The following is a 17,367-nucleotide window of genomic DNA, read 5'->3' on the forward strand; positions in this document are numbered from 1 at the left end:
CTTCTTCTTCTTCTTCTTCTTCTTCTTCTTCTTCTTCTTCTTCTTCTTCTTCTTCTTCTTCTTCTTCTTCTTCTTCTTCTTCTTCTTCTTCTTCTTCTCCTCCTCCTTCTCCTTCTCCTTCTCCTTCTCCTTCTTCTTCTAATACTGCCATCGTCACTCAACCCTCTCTGCCGTGCAGTCTCTCTTCAAAGCGGTTTGTGGAAGATATTTTGGGATCCTGCTATCAAACTCTTGGGTACAGGACCCCGGGGAGGGGGAGGGGGGGAAAGAGATAAGGATGTTTGCTAATCTGGTATGTGAGCACCTGCTACTCAGACGAGATAAAGGCGCCCATGTGCGCAAGGGAAAACAGCCTGACAGCCGTGGCAATTTGCTGAAATATATCACTGTCTCTTTCGTGTGGTGTCGCCCGTTGGGAGGAACGAATAATTATGCAACTTACATTTTGCTCCCAGGTAGTGCAAATTCTGTGCCAAGGAAGGTGGGATTTGTACATCAATAATACTTAGGCAAAGTTGTAATGCTTGATCGGGTACTCTAGGAGTACTAAAATACAGTGAGTTCTAGTCGTATCTTAGGCATGGAAAGCAGCTGGGTGACTTTGAGCCAATCACCAGGAGTCAGTGAGTTCTAGTCCTATCTTAGGCATGGAAAGCTGCTGGGTGACTTTGAGCCAATGACCAGGAGACAGTGAGTTCTAGTCCTATCTTAGGCATGGAAAACTGCTGGGTGACTTTGAGCCAATGACCAGGAGACAGTGAGTTCTAGTCCTATCTTAGGCATGGAAAGCCGCTGGGTGACTTTGAGCCAATGACCAGGAGACAGTGAGTTCTAGTCCTATCTTAGGCATGGAAAGCCACTGGGTGACTTTGAGCCAATCACCAGGAGACAGTGAGTTCTAGTCCTATCTTAGGCATGGAAAGCCGCTGAGTGACTTTGAGCCAATCACCAGGAGACAGTGAGTTCTAGTCCTATCTTAGGCATGGAAAGCCGCTGGGTGACTTTGAGCCAATGACCAGGAGACAGTGAGTTCTAGTCCTATCTTAGGCATGGAAAGCCACTGGGTGACTTTGAGCCAATGACCAGGAGACAGTGAGTTCTAGTCCTATCTTAGGCATGGAAAGCCACTGGGTGACTTTGAGCCAATGACCAGGAGACAGTGAGTTCTAGTCCTATCTTAGGCATGGAAAGCCGCTGGGTGACTTTGAGCCAATGACCAGGAGACAGTGAGTTCTAGTCCTATCTTAGGCATGGAAAGCCACTGGGTGACTTTGAGCCAATCACCAGGAGACAGTGAGTTCTAGTCCTATCTTAGGCATGGAAAGCAGTTGAGTGACTTTGAGCCAATCACCAGGAGACAGTGAGTTCTAGTCCTATCTTAGGCATGGAAAGCCGCTGAGTGACTTTGAGCCAATCACCAGGAGACAGTGAGTTCTAGTCCTATCTTAGGCATGAAAAGCAGCTGGGTGACTTTGAGCCAATCACCAGGAGACAGTGAGTTCTAGTCCTATCTTAGGCATGGAAAGCCACTGGGTGACTTTGAGCCAATCACCAGGAGACAGTGAGTTCTAGTCCTATCTTAGGCATGGAAAGCCGCTGAGTGACTTTGAGCCAATCACCAGGAGACAGTGAGTTCTAGTCCTATCTTAGGCATGGAAAGCAGCTGGGTGCCTTTGAGCCAATCACCAGGAGACTGTGAGTTCTAGTCCTGCCTTAGGCATGAAAACCTGCTGGGTGACTTTGGACCAATCATCAGGAGACTGTGAGTTCTAATCCTGCCTTAGACATGGAAAGCAGCTGGGTGACTCTGAGCCAATCACCAGGAGAGAGTGAGTTCTAGTCCTGTCTGATTAAATAAATAAACTACAAGTTTGACTTCAAAGGGAAGATTGCGGAGCAATAATAGGCCCAATAAATATTAAGCCAAGCAAAATGAAAACTTGGTAGACATATTAAAATCACCAGGTGTCAAAATTCATCTACCCTCGCTTTAAAAGGAATTACCCAATTCTGGTGCTACCAGAGAGAAGGCCCCGTTTTGTCCCAACACCAACAAAAGATTTTTGGGTGGAAAAGGCCCCTCGAGTCAGATTTTAAAGAGATCTTGTGAGATGAACTATTCTTGAAAGAAATAGGAAAACAGGAAACTTACTGTAAGGATTGTTTTTCTGCAAGCTCATTTGTTTTCTCCTAGAACCAGAAAACACATCGGAACAAATTAAAACAAAGAAAAAAAAATCAAAATACACGTCAGCGATCTAAATAGATAAAAAAAGCTTGTGATTTCCAGATTCTGCATTGCGCGATGCGCAGGAATGAATGTTCTTTTCAAGATTTCGAGCTGCTTGAGCACACATTCCATTTCTGGTGGCAATTATGAGGATCACCAAGGACTTCATCGACATTTTTACAAAGACCCGACCCATTTTTTAAAAAAAAACAAAATCAAAATATACGCCAGTGATCTAAAGGAATACAGAAATGGATTAAAACTGTGATTTCCCGATTCTGCACTGCGCGGATAGCAAAAACAGCACCATTTATGCGCAGGAATTAATGTTCTTTTCAAGATTTCGAGCTGCTTCCATTTCTGGTGGCAATTATGAGGATCACCAAGGACTTCATCGACATTTTAACAAAAACCCAGCCCAATTCATGTTACCTAAATGAATGCGGCATCAAAATGTAAATTCCCTTCCATGCCTGCACTTCTGGGAGGGACCCGCAAAGCATTTCGAACCTCAAAACGGTTTGGAATTCAAAATGCTTCAGGTTTGAAGTGAGCGCCCGGCAGACCACAGAGAAGGCTGCTTTGTACATGTTTTTGATCTCAAAAAAAACCACTATTTTGGGTTCAAACACAACATTTGCATTCAGCCGCTTTTCGAAAAATGGCAAAGCTGATAAACGGCGCATATTTTGAGAGCCAAACGCCCACGGTCAAATCTTACAGCGGAGAGAGTCCAAAAATGAGGACCTTTGTGTGATCTGTGTAATTTGCATTTTCTGGAGGGGGGGGGGAAAGGCATTCGGACGGACACCATCTAAATGTTGACAGGGAGAAGAGGAGAAAGAAACGGAGAAGATCAGAGAGGTATCAACAGAAGAGAATATTGGGAGCTCAGGGTTGAAATGAAGGGTCCTTGGTGCCCTCTGAGGTTGGTGGTTTTTCTGCAGACGTTGCCTTACCCAAACTAGGCAATTTCATCAGTGCTGGGGAGGGGGAGGAAAAGAGGAGGAGAACTTAGAACTAAGGAGAAATTTCCTGACAGTCTGAACAATGAATCAGTGGAACAGAAGTTGCCTCCGGACGTTGTGAATGCCCCAACACTGGAAGTCCTTAAGAAGATGTTGGATAGCCATTTGTCTGAAATGGTATAGGGTTTCCTGCATAGGGATGGGGTTGGACTAGAAGACCTCCAAGGTCCCTTCCTACTCTGCTATTGTATTGTGTTATATTAATCAAGAAGAGAAGCAACTTAGAACTAACGAGAAATTTCCTGACAGTCAGAACAATTAATCAGTGGGACAGAAGTTGCCTCCAGAAGTTGTGAATGCCCCAACACTGGAAGTCTTTAAGAAGATTTTGGATAGCCATTTGTCTGAAACGGTATATGGTTTCCTGCCTAGGAAGGGGGTTGGACTGGAAGACCTCCAAGGTCCCTTCCTACTCTGCTATTGTATTAACTGTGGGGTCCTTGGTGCTCTCTGAGCATGGTGGTTTTCCTGCAGAAGTTGTATTACCCAACTAGGGATCATCATCAGGCAGCACTGATGACGTTACCTAGTTTGGGTAATGAAACGTCTGCAAGAAAACAACCAAGCTCAGAGAGCATCACAGTTTTTCTCCTCCTCTTCCTCCTCCACATTGCAAACCCAATTCCCTCCCATCACTGACGACATTACCTAGTTGGGTCGTGAAACGTCTGCAAGAAAACCACCAAGCTCAGAGAGCATCAAGGGCCCGTAGCCCTCCTCCTCCTCCTCCTCCTCCTCCTCCTCCTCCTCCTCCTCTTCTTCTTCCTCCTCCTCTTCGATTCCACAATTCCCTCTCCCTTCTAGCACTGATGATGTTCTCTAGTTGGGTCATGAAACGTCTGCAAGAAAACCACCAAGCTCAGAGAGCATAAAGGGCCCATAGCCGTCGTCCTCCTCCTCCTCCTCCTCCTCCTCCTCCTCCTCCTCCTCCTCCTCTTCCACTCCACAAATCCCTCTCCCTTCTAGCACTGATGATGTTCTCTAGTTGGGTCATGAATAGCAATAGCAATAGCAGTTAGACTTATATACCGCTTCATAGGGCTTTCAGCCCTCTCTAAGCGGTTTACAGAGAGTCAGCATATTGCCTCCAACAACAATCCGGGTCCTCATTTTACCCACCTCAGAAGGATGGAAGGCTGAGTCAACCCTGAGCCAGTGAGATTTGAACCGCTGAACTGCAGATAACAGTCAGCTGAAGTGGCCTGCAGTACTGCACCCTAACCACTACGCCACCTCGGCTCATGAAACGTTCCGGAAGAAAACAGCCAAGCTCAGAGAGCGTCAGGGACCCTTCCGACGAGGGAGGCAGCGGAAACAGACTGAAACCGACAAGGACTAAAGATGCCCCACCATCAAAGCCCAAATGGCTCCTCCTTCCAAACCTCCCACGTCCCTCTTTCATAGAAGCCACTGACCCACACGCTCTTCTGAACCATCTTCGTCGCCTTGAGTAGCATCTGCCCAAAGTCTCCCAGCCTAAAATGGGTGGCCGAGTGCTGGATGCAGAGACACAGCAAAAAGGCCGGGGTCAACTTGTGGTCATCTCCGGTGGGATCGATGAGGGTCATGATCCTTCTCAGCAGGAGGTCTTCGTTGGCCTTGTCAAATTCCAGCTGCAGCTTCCTCCGGCTGCTCTTCCGTCCAGAGGAGGGCTGGGCCTCTTGCTTTTTGGAAGAGGAGGCCTTGTCTTTGAAGTGGGCACCACATATCTTGCAGGGGGTCGACGATGACGGTTCGGGCTCGGGAGCCCGGCGCATGGCCTTCAGCTTCACCAGCGTCTGGGTGGGCAGCAGCTGAGTTTTGAGTGGGTCCTTGTAGAGGAAGAGGTAGGAGAGGCCGAGGGAGATGAGGTCACCGTGACGGAGCACCGCCGTCTTCCGCACCTCGGAGAAGTTGATGGAGACGCTGGCACCCGGGATGGGTTCCAAGATGAGCTTCTCCTCGGAGCGGTGGCGAGAACGGGTGGGCAGCTTCGCCCGCCGGATGGAGCAGTGGAGAGGAAGGATGTCGGGCGCCGAGAGGCTAATGCTCGGCTTGCTGGATTGAGTCCGTTGGCCAACGGTGTGTTGCTCGCGGTTCAAGAGGTACACCAGCCTGTCCTGCGGAGTTCAACACACAAGCAGGTAGAAAGGGCCGAGCTTGGGGCCAACCTGTTCTGAGTTGGGCGGGGGACCCTCGTGCCAAGTTTGGGGGAAAGGACTTCTCTTTCCCGGTCCAACAAGAGGGCTACTCAAAGCAATGGAGACGTTCCCTCCTCCATACAGATGAAGGATTCACAGGCTGGGATGGTGGACATCTCCTAGGGTTGGGGTGGGAGGGGATGCTGGCCAAGGAGGGAGACGATTAAGAAGACTGGCAAAGTTATGGATCTATAGAATAGCAGGATGGGGGAGGAGCCTGGCTGGGAGAACATGGGAGTTGTAGTTGTTCTCTTCGGGAAGAAACCTAGCGATGGAATTATTGTTGCAGTCTAGGGAGCTTCAGAACGGGGGACTATCCTATCCGCAACCATGAATCATGCCCGTGGCTTTCCAACACAGGTGGAGGGTGGCTGGGGATAATGGGAGGTGGCAATTTAGCAGGAGGGCAAATTGAAGAAAGCTCCCTTGGGTGAGAGGCAGGGGTGAAATTCAAAAAAAAATTACTACCTGTTCTGTGGGCGGGGCTTGGTGGGCATGGCAGGGGAAGGATACTGCAAAATCCCCATTCCCTCCTCACTCCAGGGGAAGGATACTGTAAAATCCCCATTCCCTCCCTTCTCCAGGGGAAGGATACTGCAAAATCCCCATTCCCTCCTCACTCCAGGGGAAGGATACTGCAAAATCCCCATTCCCTCCTCACTCCAGGGGAAGGATACTGCAAAATCCCCATTCCCTCCTCACTCCAGGGGAAGGATACTGTAAAATCCACATTCCCTCCACACTCCAGGGGAAGGATACTGCAAAATCTCCATTCCCTCCCCACTCCAGGGAAAGGATACTGCAAAATCCCCATTCCCTCCCCACTCCATTCCCACCCTACTCTGGGGCCAGTCAGAGGTGGTATTTGCCAGTTCTCCGAACTACTCAAAATTCCCGCTGCCGGTTCTCCAGAATCTGTCAGAACCTGCTGGATTTCACCCCGAATGAGAAAGGACACTCACGTGTTGCTGGCTGTATCCCTGAAGGAGCAGCAGATGTGGGGACTGATAGAGGGAGAGTCTCAAGGTGTTACTCCCATTCGGCTCTTCAAGGGCAGCCGCCGCTCGCCCATCCGGTACCCCTTCCATGCATCGGAGGGTCTCCGGCAGTGTTGAGTAGTGCCGTCGAAGAGGCCCCTCCTCTTTCTGGTCCTCCAGTGGGCCCGCTTGGCTAAGGCTGGTCTCGCTGACGGTGCGCCTAAGGCTGGGGGGCGAAGTATGGTAAGCCCTCAATAGGGTCATGGTGCCTTTGGTGCGGTTGCGCTGGAGCTTCCGAGCCTGGGCGTTAATTCCTGGGGGGGGGGGGGGGGTGAAGGAGAAGAAGGTTGGCAGGCAAGGCCCATCCAGGGTTGAAATGCTACCGGTTCGGACCAGTTCGCCCGAACCGGTAGTAAAAAAAATTGCTAGCGGTTCGCGTGAACCGGTATTTCTGATGATCACCTGTGACCCGCGATTTATATTACCGTATATTTCGGAGTATAAGACGCACCCTTTTCCCTCAAAAAAGAGGCTGAAAATCTGGGTGCATCTTATACACTGTATACGGCATTTTTGGCCTCCTGAAACCCCGCTGTTAATATTATTATTAACACTATCCGATGCTAAGGAGTTAAGATGTTCTACTCGCCCTCCCCGCCTGACAATCATTCTGTTCCACCTGCCACTTGGGTGTGGGCATGGCTAGTAATAATAATATTAAAAGTTTAGGTAAAGAAAAGGAGAGAACCACTTATCCATCATTGGACTCCCGCTGCTGGGATAAAAATATTTCTCTATTTCTGCTCTCTATGTTGGCTTCCCTTCCAAACCATGCAGTAGAACGAAAGCCCAAAATATATTTCAAGAGAGATTAGACACACACACACACACACACAGAGACACACCCACCCACCCCCAAAAGACCATCTGGATGGGTCATGCAAATGACATGTCTCTCTACTCCCCCCTCCTCCTCCGTCAGTCTTTTCCAGAGTCCCTTCTGCTCTCTCTTTCTTCTGACCTACACACACACATGCAAACACGCAAATCCAATTTCACGACTTGTGCAGCAACCTTTCCCAGCTGCCTTCTGCGGTTGGGGAGCGGGGGGGGGGGGAATTAAGAAAAGGGAAAAGTCTCTTTCCTCCCTTGTTCTCCTCCTTCCCTCCCGCTTCCCCAAATCCCTGGAAATAAACTGGAGGTGTGGAATGCAGAGAGGACGGATCGAGGAAGGTTGGAGACCATCAACCGTCTTACCGTCTTACCGCAAAGTTGAACCAAGGGCTTCCCAGGCGCTCGTTCTCCCCCCCCCCCCGGGCTTTTAAGCCAAGCTCATTTGCCAGCGCACTGGCGGGTGGAAAGGATTGCCAACTGCAGTGGAGACTCTGCGGATTAGCTGCAGAGGTAAGGAACAATTAACTTCTCCTTACTGTCAGAGAAAGAGAGAGGGAGAGGGAGAGAGAGAGAGAGAGGAGAGAGAGAGGGAGAGAGAGAGAGAGAGAGAGATTGTCTCTACCCTGGGGTACGACAAAGCTTGTAAATGCAAGCACAGGTTTAGAATAGACTAGAGCTGGAAAGGACCTTGGAGATCTTCTAGTCCAGCCCTCTCCTCAAGCAGGAGACCCTATACCATTTTAGACAAATGTCTGTTCCAATCTCTTCTTGAAAGCCTCCAGTGATGAAGCACCTACAACTTCTGGTGGCCAGCTGTTCTCCTGGTTCATTGTCCTCACCGTCAGGAAGTTTCTCCTTAATTACCGGTTGCTTCTCTCCTTGGTTAGTTTCCATCCATCGTCGTTTCTTGTCCTGCCTTCTGGTATTTTGAAGAATAAGCTGACCACCACCGCTCTTCTTTGGGGCAGCCCCTCTTCTCGTCGAAGAAGTCCGATATGCCTCATGCCAAACCAGAGGGGTGTTGTTTCCTTCTCTTTCTCCCCGTGAAACTCCCCTATCTCTGACCTCTTCGCTCTTCAACCATCACAGGAATCCATCAAGGAGGACCACCAAAGGAATGTCATTGCTAAGCAGAAGCCATGTCCAAGCAAGCCGGGTGTGGACTCCTGAAGAAGGAAGCCCCAAAAGAGTTGGGGGGTGTGGGAGATGCAACCTCAAAAACAAATGATAGAATCACGGAGTTGGAAGGAAGGTTGGAGGTTCAACCTTCTGCCCAAGGCAGGAGTCCTTATACCATCCCGGGCAAACGGTTGTGCAATCTTTTCTTGAGAACCTTCAGCAACGGAGCACCTACTTTGCGTGGGGGGGGGGGTGAATGCCCAAATTCACTCAATGGCTTTGCCCCCGTCCTACATTCTCTGCCCAACAAGACAGCTGTTGAACCCTCCTCCTGTCTTCTATCCGCAGTTTTCCCGTGGAAGCGAGGTTCTTCACCTTCTCCTTCAGGTGGAACGCCGTTCCCCGCGACACTTGACGGTATCTTCCCCCGCGCTAGATTTCTCAAGTTTTTTTTCTCACAATCCCAGAGCGGGTGATTTTAAAAATAATACATAATAATAAACGCTTGCATTCCCTGGAGAGAAGCGAAATTTAGGGATGGGACTCTTGGCAGAAGGTGGAGGAAGAAAAAAGTCTCCACTTCTCCGCGGATGAAACGAGAAATCCGGATCAAGAAAACTCTCCAAGCCCATTTATAAAGGAAACAGCTTAGACTCCACCAAGCAATCTACCTTATTTGGTGAGGAATGGTCTTGCAGTTCTTAAATACATTTTTTTTTAGTTGTTTGCTTTAAACTCTGCCTTTGCTGGGAAGAAGTGACTGGAGCAGGGAAGGAGCAGAGATGCTTCTTGGGTGGGTCTGTTTATACGTCTCCAGATTAGGCAAAAGAAGGACAAATAGGGCAGAATAGTTGACCGCAACAACAAGCAATGGTTTTAGGTCAAGCTGGACATTCTAAAAGTTCAATTGCCTCTTGAAAACGTCCCTTTGGGACAACCATGACCTGGATGACTGAGAATCTCCATGGACCTTGAAGAAGAAGTTCTGAAGAAGCTTCTTGGATGAGAAGCAAAATGTCTTCAAAAGAAAAAACAAGGAAGTCTAGTTGCCTTCTGAAAAAGCCCCTTTGGGACAACCATGACCTGGATGATTGAGAACCTCCATAGACCTTGAATAAGAAGTTCTGAAGACGCTTCTTGGATGAGAAGTAAAATGTCTTCAGAAGAAAAAAAACAAGGAAGTCCAGTTACCTTCTGAAAAAGAATCTTTGGGACAACCATGACCTGGATGACTGAGAACCTCCATAGACCTTGAAGAAGAAGTTCTGAAGAAGCTTCTTGGATGAGAAGCAAAATGTCTTCAAAAGAAAAAACAAGGAACTCCAGTTGCCTTCTGAAAAAGCACCTTTGGGACAACCAGGACCTGGAGGATGGAGAATCTCCATAGTAGACATTTCTTAGAAAGCTTCTCATCCAAGAAGCTTCTTCAGTCCAATTGATCCAGGCTCCTGAAGAACCTTCTTGATCTTGGAAGATTTCCAGAACTTCTCAAGGAAGCAGGAGATGGCTGTACATCGTCACACAAGCACAACTTTTGATTGGGATGTTGAATTTAAATTTACCGAATCCCAGAAGCTGAGGGAGCTCAATAGCTTGAAACAGATCTATGCTAGTCTCCCTTTATTTTTTTTGTCGGTAAACATAAATTCAACAGAAAAAATAGTTTGTCGTGGAAGCGACTCCCTGCGAAGGCTCCTGTCTTGGTGTGGAAAGGCGGAAGTGGAAGCCTTATGGCTTCATCCCATATTTGTGTTCTGACCCAGGCTTCCTTAGAAAGCGAGAAGCAGAGTCTTGGTCCCGGCAAAAACCCCTTTTATTTACACGGCTGTGAATTCCTTTCCTTCACAGTCAGCAAGGCTTAGCAAATTCCACCTTTCAAAGGAATGTTTACCAACACGAACCTTATCTCGCTTGGAGAGCTGCCAGATAACTAGTTTCCAAATGCAGGGCAAAGCAAAACTTGGCACAGAGCCTCTTATAGTCACAAACAGAACTTTCCACTCTTGAAACAACCGAAGGAACGAATTGTTTTCTGCAAAAGCCCCCTCCCCATTCGCTCCTCTTTTGTTTCCTACAGGAGGGGCCAATCACCTCCAAGGTGGGGCTTTACTCCCAAGTCGACCCTGCTTTCTTAGTTGCTCTTGTCTTCTGGCAGCTCTGCGCATGAGCACACTGGGAACAGGCTCCAGCTGTTCTTCTGCCTCACTGCTGTCTAGCTCTCTCTCTGCCTCCGACGCAGAGCCCTCGTCTGAGCTTTCCTCAGCCCCCAGGACTGGCCCATCTTCCTCCCCAACCTCCTCACTGTCCGACTCTGCGGGCCACAACACTGTATTCCAGAGGGATAAGAGACAGTGGAGTTTCGATAGTTTGGTTGGGAGGAAGAGAGTTAAGGCGGCTCCTCCTTAGAGGTTCTCATCACCTTTATTGATGCAAATGCTTGCTTCACTCTGGCAAGATCCTGTCTATAGGTGAGGAACAATAAAGGGAACTGCTTGGAAGAGCCTCAACGTGTCGTTCTTGGTTTCTGGAACCTGATATTTTTCTCACCGGGGGGGGGGGGGAGGGAAACACTTTGATTGGGATGGTAGAAGATTCCTGCTTTGAGCTAGGGGTTGGACTAGAAGACCTCAGGGGTCCCTTCCAACCGTAGGATCCTATGAAGAAAAAGACTCCAGTCAAAATGAAGAGAATGTCTCGAATGCAAATCAGGGGGGGAAAAAACACCCGAACTTCATCATTCTGCTTGCGGCTTCCTCTGTTGAAAAAAAGCCGACTTCTGATTTCCTTATCTGTCGGAAAGGAACCTTCCGTATTGATTCTGGGCAGGCAAAGCAAAACAAAAGCGAAATCCAAAAAGGAAGAAAAACATTGGAGTTTTCCCCCCTTCCAAAGAGGACCGTTAAAACCCTCTCGAAACTCCCCGAGCTTTGCTGGAAAAACAAACACAGGACTTTTTTCCTGGATGTGGCCAAATCTTTCTATCCCTCCCCTCCTGCATCTGGCCTGTGGGTCTGGATTTCCCTCCCACGCTCCCATGGCTGAGGATGGACGCTGGGCAGTGGTGGGATTCAGCCGGTTTGAACCTATTCAGGAGAACCAGTTGGTAACTTTCTAAGCAGTTGGGAGAACTGGTTGTTGGAAGAAATCTCATTTTATTTTTTCCCACTTTCCAGGGCTAATCCTGTAAGGAAGACAGGAAGGAAACATTCTGGTGTTGTTTCCAGCCTAATCTTTATTGCCCTCCTTACAGAAACTGCCTCTCCATTTAACCCAGGGATAATCAACCTTTTTAGCAATTAGCAGTTAGACTTATATACCGCTTCATAGTGCTTTCAGCCCTCTCTAAGCGGTTTACAGAGTCAGCATATCGCCCCCACAGTCTGGGTCCTCATTTCACCCACCTTGGAAGGATGGACGGCTGAGTCAACCTTGAGCCGGTGAGATTTGAACCAGTCAGCTGAAGTGGCCTGCAGTGCTGCACCCTAACCACTGCGCCACCTCAGCTCTACCCACTTCTCTAGGTCAAAGCCATTGGCAGTTTGCACGCTAAGCTCAAACCCCACAAACCACAAGCTAATGGCTTATGATCTCGTAACTTCAGCGGTGTCACCTTCCCCGAAGACCACCTGTCCCTTACCTGCGGTGACGGTGTCTTTGTCCTTGGTCATCTCCTCCACTTCGGACCTCCTCCGGAGCTCAAACCTTCGAGAGAAACCTTCCCGCGGCTTCCAAAGGTCCTGGATCACGAGCGGCTTCTCGTGGTCCCTCAGGATTCTCAGCCCTTCCATCTTCCACTGCTTCTCCGAGCCAGCAAAGGTCCCGACCACGTCGCAGAGGACGTAATGGCCCACATCCACCCTGCTGAGCCCATACCTCTCAAGGGCTTCTTTCAACAGCTCTTGGGCACTTGAGCTTCCCGTGGCCAAGACACTCTTGTAATGAGTGCCTACAGAGATGTGACATCCAAAGATCTTGAGAACTCCAGGAGCCGAAACTTGGGTGGAGAGCTCAGATGGGTCCTCCTTGTTCGCCCCCAAATAACCAGCCAGCGAGCCCCGGTCCTTGTAGCTCAGCGTCCGATACAAGACCTGGGAGAATATCCGACTTTGTCGCTTGAATCGGTTTTTGGAAGGCGGCGACATGGTTGAAGGTGACCTGTAGAACATCACGTAGGAGGCTGTCATGGGTCGTGGCTGGACAGAAAGAAAGGAGAGTTGTGAATGTGATGTCAGGAGGCCAGAAACAAGAGACACACGGCTGACAGGCAACAAAGATGTTCACACAATTTAGTGTCACAACCCCTGGTATCAGTTCGTCACAAGAGACCATCCAGACAGAGCTGGATGAGGAGCTGCCGAGCTGATAGACAGAGAAAGGAAGCAGTAGGCTTCCTCCCATATTTGGGCATACCAGGGGTTGTGACACTAAATACATACCTATTTCCCTGGCTCAGCTGATAAAGGAGGAGAACCTTGTGGCTTAGTGGTTAACACATTTGCCTAATATGTAATACAGCCCAGGTTCGAATCCCAGTAAGGGTATGGCTAGCTGATGAGAGCTAAATAGCTTGAAATAGATCTATACTAGTCTCCCTTTATTTATTTGTCAGCACAAATACAACACAAATGTAACAAAGGCAACAGTAAAAAAAAATTTATTTCTGTCTGGATGGTCTCTTGTGACGAGCCAATAGACAGAGAAAGGAAGCAGTAGACTTCCTCCCATATTTGAGCATACCAGGGGTTGTGACACTAAATAAATAAATAAATACATACATACATACATACATACATAATGATAGTAATGTATACAATGTTGAGCTGTTATGATAAGTAATAATTGGATATGAATATTGAATGTTACCCGTGAAGGGAAGGTTCGAAATATTTTTGGATTATATATAAAGGTTATTAATAACAATAAAAAAGAACAAAATTAGACACAGCTAAGTTTGAACTAACAGGGGGGAAATGTTATGATATAGGATATAGTTAAACAAAGAAAGGATAATGATAACAAATTATATACATGGAGGATTAGAAAATTTCGGTATTAAATATTATGGATGTTTAGCTAAAACAGGATATGAGGATGTAATGTTAACGGAGGATTTTATAAATAAGTAAATGAAATGCCAGCATGTGGTTATGTATTAAATCTTGATATATTTTATGATGAAGGACGTTTAAATAATCATAGTCAAATAAAAGTGGAGGTATGATGATGGTAATATAATAAATATCTGAGTTAAGATATTAGAATTAATATGAATTATATTTGATGACGGTGGAAGAGATGCACAAAAGTCTTTTGTAACCAACTGATACACTTTCTACACTATGTAAAGAAGGAGGATTTGTATGTTTGTTTCGAAAATAAAAACTTTTTTATAAAAAAAAAGATGTTCACACAATTTCTGCAAAAGAAAAATATAGAAACTACAAGAACAAGAAGAAGAAAAAAGCTAGGGTATTGGGTGCAAAGAAGAGAATATAAGAGAAGTGAAGTTCCTGAGAGACTAAGAGAAAATGATTGACAGGAGGAAAGAAAGAAAAGGATTTACCAGTAGAATAGAATGAAATTTGTTAAATATAACCAATGGTATAGCAATAGCAATAGCAGTTAGACTTATATACCGCTTCATAGGGCTTTCAGCCCTCTCTAAGCGGTTTACAGAGTCAGCATATTGCCCCCACAGTCTGGGTCCTCATTTCACCCACCTCGGAAGGATGGAAGGCTGAGTCAACCCTGAGCCGGTGAGATTTGAACCGCTGAACTGCAGATAGCAGTCAGCTGAAGTGGCCTGCAGTACTGCACTCTTCCCACTGCGCCACCTCGGCTCTCAATGTATGTAGCACATATGTGAGGGAAATAGATTAACACCATTAATTGTGGATAATTAATTTAAGTGAAAGGTTTCCTATATAAAGGTGAATTTGAGGATACATGATATTGGGAGGAAAAGAGGAAGAATAGATGGAAATGATCTGTTAAACTTGATGAATTGGGAGAGCAATAAGGAGAATAAGAGAAAGAAGAATTTGAATATTACTCTATATGGGATTTATGATATAATTGGTTAGAGAAAGGGAGGGGGGAGGGGGGGAAGCAGGAAAGCAAAAAAGAAGGAAGAAAGTTCAACAAATTAAAAAACAATCACAAAACCAGAAAACGATTAAAAGATAGAAATACGAAATAGACTGTCGCAAATTAAATAATAGGAAATGGATGTAAAATGACTCAAATGTAATAAAGGTTGTTCTACATAGAATATATAGAATGTTAGATAGATAGATAGATAGATAGATAGATAGATAGATAGATAGATGATAGATAGATAGATAGATAGATAGATAGATAGATAGATAGATAGACAGACAGACAGACAGATAGATAGATAGAATGAAGAAAAAAGATGTATGAAATAATATAAATGCACATGTATGTAGTTATAGTTATACAGGACTAATATATGTACAGGTAAAAGAATCAAAACAGATATGTAAAAGAAGAAGTGTAGTTGTGTGTTGCAAAGTTGTGAAGTTTGCATAAACAAAATAAGAAGTTTTTTTTTAAAAAAAGGATATTGTTTACATATTAAGAAGAAATTAAAGAAGAGAAAACCAGATGGCTGAAATGTGAAATTACAATGTAAAATGAACTGTACATAACAGAAGATGTAAAATGGGAAACCTCAGACAACACTTTGTTTATCAAATAAATTAAAATATGTAATGAAAAACAAAAACAAAAAAAACTTTGTTTCAACAACAACAAAAAAGAACCAGAGCTTTCAAACGCGGTGACTTTGGGATAAACACTGCTCCACCCATAACCACCCGGATCTCAATTTATCTCCTGCCCAGCCTCAACCAGAACATCTTCTAAATTGGGTGTTTTCTCAATATTACACAATGTTCTCAATTGTTCTGGCCCATCTCGTGTTACGTGACAGCAAGTCGAACAGCCGTTCTGCCTTTGCAAGCCTTGAACACAGCAGTCAACCATCTGGAGATCTTATCACAGATCTAATCACAGATCCAATTATTGCCTGAGCTCTACCTGCTTCCATCCCTCTAGAAACAAAAGCCAAATTTTGGGGTCAAGAGAAGATTTGTCCCGGCAGAGGCTAAAACATACGAAGAACAGTTGCAGGAATTGGATATGTCTAGTTTAATGAAAAGAAGGACTAGGGGAGACATGATAGCAGTCTTCCAATATCTCAGGGGTTGCCCCAAAGAAGAGGGAGTCAAGCTATTCTCCAAAGCACCTGAGGGCAGGACAAGAAGCAATGGGTGGAAACTAATCAAGGAGAGAAGCAACTTAGAACTGAGGAGAAATTTCCTAACAGTTAGAACAATCAATCAGTAGAACAGCTTGCCTTCAGAAGTTCAGACGCTCCATCACTGAAGGTTTTCAAGAAGAGGTTGGACAGCCATTTGCCTGAAAGGGTATAGGGTCTCCTGCTTGAGCAGGGGGTTGGACTAGAAGACCTCCAAGGTCCCTTCCAAATCTGTTATTCTGGTTTTTTTTTTAATTCTACCAGATCTTGCTTACTCTGATAGCATCTTCCAATACTTAAAGGGCTACCAAAAGGAAGAGGGAGTCAAGCTATTCTCCAAAGCACTTGAGGGTAGGACAAGAAGCAATGGGTGGAAACTAATCAAGGAGAGAAGCAACTTAGAACTAAGGAGAAATTTCCTGACAGTCAGAACAATTAATGAGTGGAGCAGAAATTGCCTCCAGAAGTTGTGAATGCCCCAACACTGGAAGTCTTTAAGAATATGTTGGATAGCCATTTGTCTGAAGTGGTGTAGGTTTTTCTGCCTAAGCAAGGGGTTGGACTAGAAGACCTCCAAGGTCCCTTCCAACTCTGCTATTCTATATGAAGACCGGTAGCTGGAATTGGGCATGGCTAGTCTAGTGAAGAGAAGGAGCATGGGTAACATGAGAACAGTATTCCAATATTTGAGGGGCTGCCCCAAAGAAGAGGGAGTCAAGCTATTCTTCAAAGCACCTGAGGGCAGGACAAGAAGCAATGGGAGGAAACTAATCAAGGACAGAAGCAACCTAGAACTAAGGAGAAATTTCCTGACAGTCAGAACAATTAATCAGTGGAACAACTTGCCTCCAGAAGCTGTGGATGCTCCAGCACTGGAGGTTTTAAAGAATAGACTGGATACCCATTTGTCCAGAATAGTATAGGATCTCCTGCTTCAGGGTTGGACTAGAAGGCCTCCAAGATCCCTCCTAACTCTCTTATTCTGCCACGTGTAAAGAAATTCCCCAAACAAATCCGGATAATGGGATTTACTCGCATCTCTTCTACTAAAGCCACCAGCCACTTCAATCTTGGATCCAGAATTTGGGACATCTGGATGCAAAATGTTTTACCCCTCCGAGCTCGCGCCACGCACAAAGCGGGTATCCTTCAGCCTGACAGGGGGAACTAACCAACGCCGCAGGCTGGCTCTGAATTCTTTCTAAATATATATATATGTGGCCTTTTTTGTCCTCTGCAAAGAATGCGGGAGACGTTCCCAAGGCCGCCTGAACGGAGGAGCAGACGTCGTCTCCTCTCCATGGGGAAGTGAGTGAAATCTGTAAGGGGATCTTCCATCGCTTTTATGAAGGCCTGCCTTGAGCGAGACCACGGCTTGATGGGGGGACGGAGAATTACGCACCACAATCTCCGCTTCTATTTTTAGGAGAAGGGAGCCGCCCTGCTCTGTGGCCGAGACGGATTTGAATCCAGGGGTTTGTTTTATTTTGTAAATGCTTCCACCGCAACGGATGCATTAAAGGTGGGTGGAACGGCATGGGGTGCGGAGTGGGGGCAGAGAAGGCAAGGGGAGAGGCCTTGCATCTTTCACTTGCCCGCCACCAGAAATTGGGCTGCAACCTAGTGGGTGAAGCACCGCTAAATTGGGTTTTCTTCC

The 17,367-nt window shown here is 46.4% G+C and overlaps 1 protein-coding gene across 1 annotated transcript in view; it reads right to left on the bottom strand.

The window, feature by feature from the left end:
- RADIL (Rap associating with DIL domain) overlaps positions 1 to 17,367 on the bottom strand; it is a 47,614-nt gene that overhangs the window by 19,201 nt on the left and 11,046 nt on the right. Inside the window, exons 2-5 of the mRNA XM_032231425.1 lie at positions 12,066 to 12,621; positions 6,401 to 6,729; positions 4,674 to 5,357; positions 2,153 to 2,190 (exon numbers count right to left, since the gene is read on the bottom strand). Of these exons, the coding sequence (XP_032087316.1) occupies positions 2,153 to 2,190; positions 4,674 to 5,357; positions 6,401 to 6,729; positions 12,066 to 12,612 (1,598 nt within the window). The 5' untranslated portion in view covers positions 12,613 to 12,621. The remainder of the gene's footprint in view (positions 1 to 2,152; positions 2,191 to 4,673; positions 5,358 to 6,400; positions 6,730 to 12,065; positions 12,622 to 17,367) is intronic.

The sequence above is a fragment of the Thamnophis elegans genome, chromosome 14 (assembly GCF_009769535.1).
Source record: "Thamnophis elegans isolate rThaEle1 chromosome 14, rThaEle1.pri, whole genome shotgun sequence".
Lineage (NCBI taxonomy): Eukaryota > Metazoa > Chordata > Lepidosauria > Squamata > Colubridae > Thamnophis > Thamnophis elegans.